This window comes from Mandrillus leucophaeus, unplaced genomic scaffold, assembly GCF_000951045.1.
Source record: "Mandrillus leucophaeus isolate KB7577 unplaced genomic scaffold, Mleu.le_1.0 Scaffold252, whole genome shotgun sequence".
Lineage (NCBI taxonomy): Eukaryota > Metazoa > Chordata > Mammalia > Primates > Cercopithecidae > Mandrillus > Mandrillus leucophaeus.
This window is the reverse complement of record NW_012102610.1, coordinates 493,920-504,515: the sequence shown is the minus strand read 5'-3', so window position 1 is coordinate 504,515 and position 10,596 is coordinate 493,920. Positions and strand designations below refer to the sequence as shown.

Sequence of the window (10,596 nt, the reverse complement as noted above, 5' to 3'; positions counted from 1 at the left end):
TTTTTTTTTTTTTTTTTTTTTTTTTTTTTGCGACAGGGTCTTGCTCTATCGCTTAGGCTGGAGTGCAGTGGCATGATCTCCCTCACTGCAACCTCTGCCTCCTGGGCTCAAACGATCCTCCCACCTTAGCCTCTTGAGTAGCTGGGATTACAGGCATGTGCTACGATGCTTGGCTAATTTTTGTTAGTAGAGAGGTTTCACCATGTTGCTCAGGCTGGTCTCAAACTCCTGGGCTCAAGCGATCCATGGGCCTTGGCCTCCCAAGTGATAATAGGTATGGGCCACCATGCCCAGCCACCCATCTCCCTTCTCTTGCCACCAGATGCCCTTAGGTAACTTAAGTCTTCATGACTTTCTCACCAATTACAAAAAGGCTTTATTATATTTTGCTAAATGTTAATTGCTTTCATTATGTCTCCAAACATTATTTCACCACTCATCTTTATAACAAGTTCAGTGAAGATATGCTTATCTAATATTGTACAATATTGTTGTGTTCTGTAACACTCTTTTGGGAACAGCTTAGATGTAGGTAACAAGAGATGCCTGTGTATGAAAGTGCTTCATAAACTGTACTGTATAAATGTAAACTACTACCATTTTCAGGTAAAATCAGAGAATAAATGTCTCTGTTGTTGGAAGTGTCCTCTCAGGACTCATCTAGTCCAACTTCTGCAGTGACTGGATGAGGGCACAGACTGAGGCCAGAGGCACGAGGCTCGGGATTGGAGAGTTAGAGGCCAACGCAAGGACAGAATCTGCATTCCTAGCACAGGGATCTTTCTCCTCCCCTGTGTAATTTATCTTTAAAAACACTGATACTTTTCTGGTGCTGGGAGCACCATGTCCTTTAAAATTTATAAATTAATGGATGATTACAACAAAAATAACTTTTTACCTAGCCCTCAATAAATAGTTGTTGGTGAAATTAGAAATTTGAGGTTGAATTGTTAAAGATCGTCTTGGTCACTCCTCTCTCGTGAAGAAACCCATCGACTCAGAATCACCTCCTGAAACCAATAAAAAAAAAAAGACCATTTCTTAAAACAGAAATGTAAGACCATTCCGGGTAGCTGACACCACAGCTACATTTCACAAAGAGCTGTCTATATAATGATGATACTGTTCCCATCTTTAAAACAGAAGCATCTGGAGAAAATGAATGGAACAATATAAACCTTACAAGCATATAGTATCTACTTTCACCAGGCAAAGATTTTAAAGCTAAGCTTGCCTCTGCTGTGGTATTCTACCAGCACATTTCAGGAACAGGTGGGCTGGATGAAAGCTAGGATTTTACACTAGCGCTAGGTCTGTGATGGCATTGCTGTTACTGGGCCAGCTACTGAGAAGGGAGAAATGAGGCTGATGAGCATTTTATGAAAAACTAGCCTAGTGGAGATAAGTGGGACCAACTGAAGGCAGGAGGTGCTGGGGCCCTGGAGACCACAGGTCTGCAGGGGGCAGGGTGGTGTGAAAAGAAGAAAGGGCGATGAGTACAAGAGAGGGTGACAACAATGACATACTGGATGTGGGGAGGAGCCAATGGCAACATTAAGGCTCTACACAGAGGGAGGGAGTGCAGAAACACGGACACACACTAGACGACTCGGCCAGACCAGAGAGAAACCAGCCAAGATGACAGGAGGCACCTCGGTTCAGTACAGAAGCCCAGAAGCAGGAGAGAGTCAACAGGGACACCTCTGGTCTCTGGGAATGAGACCTGTGAGAGGTCCTGGCCTGACCAGGGGGTCACAGGCCACCTGTGAGACAGCAGTTTCAGCTGAGTGATGCGGATATCACAGGTAAAAAACTGGGGAATCAAGGAAGAGTGGAAGTCAGCATAGATTTTGTGTCCAATGGTTCAGCGGGGAAAAGGTGAGACTTACAGAGCCTGCCTGAGAAGGCTTTGTTACCAAGGCAAGACTGTATTCATGTATTTTCTTGGGACCACATGTTCCAGATACACTATGATGCACAGAATCTTTCGGATGACATGAATTTCTCTCGGTTTACTCACCTGAACTTTAATTCTTTTCATACATTCTGGTGACTCCATTTCCTTATCAGTCATAGTTGAGGGTTTAATCAAATAGCACAGCATAAGTTCCTATTGAGAAATGAAAAACCACTTCTGTATCCTACAAAATAATAGTACAAATTTGGATGTATCAGCAGGAAATGCAGGTGGTCTCCAGTCCCTCTCACTGTGCACTCCAAGTGGAAACTCACAGACACATCAGTTTCCTCCTGGGGACATCATAACTGGGATTTACGTTCTAAGTACCTGCCATTTAGTAATCATTGAACATGGCAAGAGTTATAAGCAGATACATTCATTATAAACACAGCATTAAGAATACTAAATATAGTAAGTCCTCACTTAATGTCCTTGATAGGTTCTTCGACAGGGACGTTAAGTGAAACGACACTGATACGGTTTGGCTCTGTCCCCAACCAAATCTCATCTTGAATTGTAGCTCCCACAATCCCCACGTGCCATGGAGGGACCTCGTGGGAGGTGATTAGATTATGGGGGATGGTCCCCATGCTGTTCTTGTGATGGTGAGTTCTCACGAGATCTGATGGTTTTGTAAGGGGCTTCCTCCTTCCCTCATCCTTGCTCCTGCCACCCTTTGAAGAGGTGCCTTCCACCATGATTTTAAGCTTCCTGAGGCCTCCCCTGCCGTGTGGAACTGGGAACTGTGAGTCGATTAAACCTCTTTTCTTTATAAATTACCCAGTCTCAAGTATTTCTTTATAGCAGCATAAGAATGGACTAATACAGATGTATGGCAGGTCTTCAAATAAACTTCAACGTTGTGTTCTTATGATGAGAAGAAGAAATTGTTTTTGTATATGGTATTCGCCTAATGTTGCAGTTTCCAAGAACATATCAACAATGTTAAGTGAGGACATATTAAGTATATGCTACGAGTCCCCTAAAATGGGCATAAAAACACTAGAAACAGTATAGGCTCCCTAATTTTCTACAGGACCAAGCTAAAGCCTAGGCAACCTAACCTGCTCTAAAGGGCAGTCATCTCCAGCCCTGCAAGACCCTCCAGCCTCAGCCCCACCTCACTTCCAGCAGCACGAGCACAAAATTAGAGGGTATGGACAATTTGTTCTCAGCCAGCAAATCACTGAGTAATGAAAACACACACAGCTTTCTTTCTTGATAGTCCTTGTGTGAGCTGAGTTCCTCCTATCTCTGATGGCAACAGGAAGGATATAGTGAAACACAAGCCAGGGAGCCGGAGAGCTGTGGGTTTGGATCCCGAGTCTGCACATAAGCTGTGTGATCTTGGATTACTCACTCAACAGCTCCAACCTTGGTTTCTCATCCTCGGGATGAGGATAACAACAGGGTGGGAAAGTGCTTAGCAATAAATATCAAGTGCCTTCCTCTCTAAGAGATCTGCAAACTTTCAATGTTTTGGCTCCTTTGTGAATATGTGTATGAGTGAATGTTAAATTGCAGTATAAAACAGGCCACACAGCAACGATACCCCTGGGAAGAGAGGCAATGCCTACGCAGATCAGATCACCATGGGAAACTTCAAAGCTCAGTCATTGGAGCTCAGCAGCAGTTGGGAGGGAGGGGACAATAAAATGTAACGTGAAGGGAGGACAACTTCTAGCGCAATAAGGGAAGGGTACAAATGACCCCTGCCAGCATGTCACTGGCAGGAATGTTATGAAGGTTCTACAGGTAACTTTTTTGATTCCACTACATGTAAGAAAAAAAAAAAATTGAACCATTTAAGTGACACTCCAATGGCAAAGCTGATGTTGTGTTACCTTAGAGACATTAACGGAAACTCTGCTCAAGGCAGCCAGGGACTTCCAACTGAAAGGCCTGCGGAGACAGCCTTCAAAATGGTCATCAACTAGCTCGATAATGACAGAATAACTGGAAAACGCAGAAAAAGCATTTTAAAAGTAAGCATGAAATAAACCTGTTTTAAAAGAATATTATTTGTGCTACCAAGAATAAAGATACAGAAAATAAAATTTACATCATCTGATTCTAAATTCCCCTAAACTGCTATTGAGAAAATATTAATGAAAAATTCATACTTTAAGTTACAAACTTTCAGGCTGATTCCAACACTTACTTACAGCAAAAACCAAACACATATTTTTCCCAGTGCGAAAGCTGTAAATTCACACAACTGTTTAGACACTAATACTAACTGATGTTTGTTTTGTTTTGTTTTTGAGACGGAGTTTCGCTCTGTCGCCTAGGCTGGAGTGCAGTGGTGGAATCTTGGCTCACAGAAACCTCCACCTCCCAGGTTCAACCAATTCTCCGCCACAGCCTCCTGAGTAGCTGAGATTACAGGTGCCCGCCACCACACCCAGATAATTTTTTTTGTATTTTTAGTAGAGACGGGGTTTCCCTATCTTGGTCAGATTGGTCTTGAACTCCTGACCTCATGATCCATCCACCTTGGCCTCCCAAAGTGCTGGGATTACAGGTGTAAGCCACTGCGCCCGGCCTAACTGATGTTAAGATGAACAATTACGGCACAGATTAACTCAATGTTTAACACTAGAACATATAGTATCATAAACTATATATCATCTTATATATAGTATAATGACATTAGTGTGTAAGGCATGAACATATAGTATCTATTCCTATCAGGCCAGGAAGAACATGACTTTTGTTCCTATGGCACCAAAAAATTAAATTAAAGGCCAGAAATTCCTTGTGTCCCTTGTGTCCCTTTAACCCATCAATTTATTTAAAAATCACTCCAAACCTTGCATGGTAAAATGGAGGGCCTTTCCGATACAGTACTGCAAAGAAGAAAAAAAAGAAATATAACCACTCAAAATAACAAGAGAGGAATAAGACTCAATAAAAAGCTTGCTTTATTAATTTTTTTCTTTTCCAAAAGGAGGCAAATATTCAATTACCTATATGTAGATAGATAATCTGCAATATGCCTTGGGGTCTATTTTTTCAGACAGGGTCTTGCTCTGTCACCCAGGCTGGAGTGCAGTGGCATGATCATGGCTCACTGCAGACTCGACCTCTTGGGCTTAAGCAATCCTCCTCACTCAGCCTTCTGAGTTGCCAAGACTACAGGCGTGCACCACCACACCCAACTAATTAAAATTTTTTTTTTTAGCAACAGCATCCCCCTATGTTGCCCAGGCTGGTCTTAAATTCCAGTGCTTGAGTGACTGTCCGGCCTCAGCCTCCCAAAGTGCTGCGATTACAGGTGTGAGCTATCACACCCAGCCCCTGTCATCTATTTTTAAAATCCAAACTTATTTTCCTGAAACAAAGTGCAATTAGTAAAGAAATCTGTTGCCAAGAGCCTAACACCTCATCCCACCCTACAAATAAATTCCAAAGTCAAAGTACAGGCAATCTTGCCTTGCTTCCTGTCTTACACTCTCCAGAGTGAGTGTGAATCATACTGAGTGTAAAATTCATAGAATGTGCATCAATATTTTGTTATTTATTTGAGATCAATGTAATGCAGTGTCTGACTCGCTACTCTGGCCAGCTACTGTGACAGGGGTTGGTAAAAGAGAGGAGTAAGACTCATGCCTATTTTGAAGAAATTCAAAGTCAAGTGATAGAAGTCACAATCATACATTCCACTCAAGTATCAGTTTGTTCCACTATTGAGGACCTGAAGGAGATGGGGGAATTCAGTCTGTGGAGGTCGAGAGCCACTCAGTGAAGGAGCCTGGGGCCAGGGACTCTGCCACATAGACTCTGGAATCTGGCAGGGAACCTTTCAGAGGCACATGGTCTGTGGCAGGTACTGGCTAACTGTTCATCAAATCCACTTATCTCTCCCCCAGGTACATGGCCAGACCACAGCTCTCAGTCAGTCTCCTGTGCAGTTAGGTATGGCCAAGTGTTGTGTGACACTTCCAGGCTGACCCGTAAAACCCTCCCTTATACAAACCCTCTCTGTGTCTCTTTCTTTCTGAGGGTGACTTTTTTTTTTAAACTTTTTTTTTTTTTGGAGACAGAGTCTCGCTCTGTCGCCCAGGCTGGAGTGCAGTGGCGCACAGTCTCTGCTCACTGCAAGCTCCGCCTCCTGGGTTCACGCCATTCTCCTGCCTCAGCCTCCCAAGTAGCTGGGACTACAGGTGCCTGCCACCATGCCCAGCTAATTTTTTGTACTTTTTTTAGTAGAGACGGGGTTTCACCATGTTAGCCAGGATGGTCTCGATCTCCTGACCTTGTGATCCGCCCGCCTCGGCCTCCTGAAGTGCTGGGATTACAGGCGTGAGCCACCGCGCCCGGCCTGAAGGTGACTTTGGAAGCTGTGTGCTGAAGACTGGGAGCCACCAGGAAGCAGCTCCTAAAGCATCTTTTGGAGTTGATTGGGCCGCCAATCAGAGACAGCCGTGTTGGATTTCACATGAACAAAAATGAACTCTATTGTTAAGCCCCTGAGACTTGGGGTTTCTATGCAACTACAGCTATGGGAATTGCCATAACGAACACAATTACATCTGTAAGCTGTTAGCTGTCCTCTGTGCTAAAACCAGCACAGGAAAGTTCAAGGAAAAGTTTTGTTTCCCTTGAGGAATGGATAGAATTTTCCTTTTTGGACAGATCAATCCTGTAATCATGTTTCTCTTTGGCTCAGGAAGCTCAGAGTCAAATTTGTAGCATGACTTTAGTAACCATATAGGACCCCAAGGGCGACACAGTAACCCTTCACTTAGTCTTGTTTCACATCTACATTTTCCATGGTCACGTTTCCTTTCTGTATTTCCTATTTAAGTTGTATTTAAAGTACTCGGCAAGTCAGCTCAAATTCACTGCGGCACAAATCTAAGTAAATATCCAAACATACAATTCTCAACTTTTTGAGATGGAGTGTACTGGAAAGAAACCATGTACTGGAATGAAAGTAAACTCAGGAGTTTTGTTCCCTGCCCAATCTTTGCCTCCTCAAGTTGTGTGCCTTTAAGCAAGTTATTAACTTCTCTGAGCCTTGGTTTCCAAAATCCTAAAATGAAGACATCAAGGGAAATTGAGATCTTTTCTAGTCCTCAAATGCCATTACCTGTAATCAAACACACATCATTAATCCAATATGCACCTGGAGCATTACAGAGCTTGAAAGTAGCTCACACCCACAAAGCAAGTAATTTCTGACGACAGACTCCGACACAGCACAGCTTAGTTTAAGCAAGAACACCGGCAGTAGACGGACCCAAGGTCAAGTCAGCAGTGCCAAGACCATGGGACAACTCTGCATGTCAATTTCGTTATAAAAAATGGGGGTTATGCTGAAGACAGAAGTATTAGCACAGTGTATGGCATAAACTAAGTATCACAAAGTTACCTATGCTAGTAACAATTACAGTCTGTGTGGATTAATGACGAGGATACATTCTAAGATATGAGTCCTTAGGCAATTTCATTGTTGTGTAAACATGGTAGAGTGTACTTACACAAACCTAGATGGTATAGCCCAACACACACATAGGCTATGTGGTATCACTTATTGCTTCTAGGCTACAAACCTGTTCAGCATGTGATTGTGCTCAATCTGTAGACAATTATAACACAATGGTTAAGTATCTGTGTATCTAAACATAGAAATGGTACAGTAAAAATACGATATAAAAGCTAAAACCCATACACCTGTATAGGGGACTTACGAATGCAGCCTGCAGGTCTGGAAGTTGCTCTGGGTGAGTGAGTGGTGAGTGAATGTGAAGGTCTAGGACAGTACTGTGTGCTAATGAACACTTTATAAACACTGTACACTTAACCTGCACTAAAGTTATTTAAATTTTTTTTCTTTCTGTCTTTAGGTTTTTTTTTTTTTTTAACATATATATAGAGACATGGTCTACCTATGTTGCCCAGGCTGGTCTTGAACTCCTGGGCTCAAAGGATCCTCTTGCCTTGTCCTCCCAAAGTGCTGGGATTACAGGGGTGAGCTGCCACGCCTGGTATCCTTTTTCAATAATAAATTAACCTGGCTGGGTGCAGGTCAACAAACAATGAACCATGATGGATATGACCATGGTCCCATTAGATTATAACAGAGCTGAAAAATCCCTATCACCTAATGACATCGTAGCCATCGTGCTGTCGTAGTGCAACACATTATTTGCATGTTTGTGGTGATGCTGGTGTGAACAAACCTACTGCACTGCCATTTGTATAAAAGTTATTTGACCGGCCAGGCGTGGTGGCTCATGCCTGTAATCCCAGCACTTTGGGAGGCCAAGGCAGGTGGATCACGAGGTCAGGAGATTGAGACCATCCTGGCTAATGTGGTGAAACGCCGTCTCTACTAAAAAATATTAAAAAATTAGCCAGGCGTAGTGGCGGGCGCCTGTAGTCCCAGCTACTCCGGAGGCTGAGGCAGGAGAATGGTGTGAACCCAGGAGGTGGAGCTTGCAGTGAGCAGATTGTGCCACTGCACTCCAGCCCGGACGACAGAGCGAGATTGCGTCTACCACCACCACCACCAACAAAAAAGTTATTTGACCAAAATGTTAGGCAGCACATGACTGGATGATGGTGGTAGTGTACTCAGGGGGAAAAATGAAATTGTTTTACAAAAATACCTGAAAGATGAAAGCATAAGTAGTCTGAGAAATAGTAGGCATTTAAAAAAAGATCTGAGGGCTGGACACAGTGGCTCACACCTGTAATTCCTGCATTTTGGGAGGCAGAGGTGGGTGGATCACTTGAGGCCAGGAGTTCCAGACCAGCCTGCCAACATGGTGAAACCCCATTTCTACTAAAAATACAAAAAAAAAAAAAAATTAGCTGGGCATGGTAGTGCACTCCTGTAGTCCCAGCTACTTAGGAGGCTGAAGTGGGAGGATCATTTTAAACCCGGGAGGTTGAGGCTGCGGTGAGCTGAGATTGTGCCACTGCACTCCAGCCTGGCGGACAGAGTGAGACCTTGTTTCAAAAACTACATAAATAAATAAAAGTAAATATAAGGTCTGAAAGAATAGGGAATATAAAAGGAAAGCTCTTTCTTACAGAAGAATGCCAGATGGAGGTGTGGAATGGAAAACAGCTACTTACGGTATCACTCCACAAATGACTTGTTTTTTACAAAAGGAAAACTGTAATTATATGACAGACATTGACAACGGCCACCATCAAACTTAGCATCACCACAGCAGGAAAACCTGACTTCAAGCACTTCCTGACACACTCCAATAAGCACACACATCACCTATGTGTGCCAAGAGAACCTGAGCTTGAGTCTGATCATCAGGAACAATCAGACATACAGAGAATGGGGAACATCCTAAAAGACATCGAAAAAAGTAACGTCATGACAAACAAAACAAGAAGTTAGAGTGACTGTGTCAGATTGAAAGAAGCTGGGCACAGTGGCTCATGCCTGTAATCACAGCACTTCAGGAGGCTGAGACGGGTGGATAACCTGAGACCAGGAGTTCGAGACCAGCCTGGCAAACATGGCGAAACCCCGTCTCTACTAAAAATACAAACGTTAGCCCAAGCACAGTGGCAAGCACCTGTAATCCTAGCTACTTAGGAGGCCGGGATTCGCCTGAACCTGGGAGGCAGAGGTTGCAGTGAGCGGAGATCGTGCCACTGCACTCCAGCCTGAGCGACAGAGCAAGACTCTGTCTCAAGAAAAGAAAAAAAAGAGAGAACAGAGATTGCAGTGGGTTTAACGGCAGCTTCCAGAAAGATATGTTCATGTCCTAATCCCTGACTTGTGAATGTGACCTGGAATGTGGAATGTGACTTGGAAGAAGAGTCTTTGCAGATGTAACTAAGCTTAGAATTTTGAGATGAGATCATCCTGAATTAGCTGGATGGCCCCTAAATCCAATGGCAAGTGTCCTTATAAGAGAAAGGGGATTTGACAGACAGACACGGTAGAGACTGGAGGAATGCAGTCACCAGCCACAAAATGCTTGGGGCCACCAGAATCTAGAAGAGACAAGGAATGGATTCTCTCCTAGAGCCTTTGGAGGGAGCCTGACCCTGCTGACACCTTGATTTTAGACTTCTGGCCTCTAGAACTGTGAGAGAATGAATCTCTGTTGCTTTTAAGTCACCCAGTTTGTGGTAATGTCTTATGAGCCCTAGGAAACTAAAAGGAAGATATAATAATCAAATGCGACTGTATCGAGAAAATCTAAGCCAGGGGTCTGCATGGTGGCTCATGCCTGTAATCCTACACTTTGGGAAGCCAGGCAGGAGGATGGCTTGAGCCCAGGAGTTCGAAACCAGCTTGGGCAACATACAGAGACCCCATCTCTATAAAAATTACAACCAAAATAGCCACAAAAGACATTACAAGGACAACAGGAAAAATTTAAGTATAGACTGGACACTTAGATGATATTAAGTAATTCTAATTTTTCTCAGGCATTATATGGTATTTAGGAGAATGTCTGTATTCTTTGGAGGTACACATGAAAAATACTTACGGATTAATATGGATTAATCACGTAAACGTAAAGGATATTAACAAAAATATATCAAAATTTGACTAGAAAAACAAGCCAGGGGTCGGGTGCGGTGGCTCAAGCCTGTAATCCCAGCACTTTGGGAGGCCGAGACGGGCGGATCACGAGGTCAGGAGATCG

At 43.5% G+C, this 10,596-nt stretch overlaps 1 protein-coding gene across 1 annotated transcript in view; it reads right to left on the bottom strand.

Annotated features, from left to right (window-relative positions):
* Positions 1-348: 348 nt before the first annotated feature.
* Positions 349-10,596, bottom strand: part of TSEN2 (TSEN2 tRNA splicing endonuclease subunit) — a 70,247-nt gene continuing 59,999 nt past the window's right edge. Inside the window, exons 9-12 of the mRNA XM_011983649.1 lie at positions 4,773-4,809; positions 3,805-3,916; positions 2,021-2,110; positions 349-1,010 (exon numbers count right to left, since the gene is read on the bottom strand). Coding sequence (XP_011839039.1) covers positions 951-1,010; positions 2,021-2,110; positions 3,805-3,916; positions 4,773-4,809 — 299 coding nt within the window. The 3' untranslated portion in view covers positions 349-950. The remainder of the gene's footprint in view (positions 1,011-2,020; positions 2,111-3,804; positions 3,917-4,772; positions 4,810-10,596) is intronic.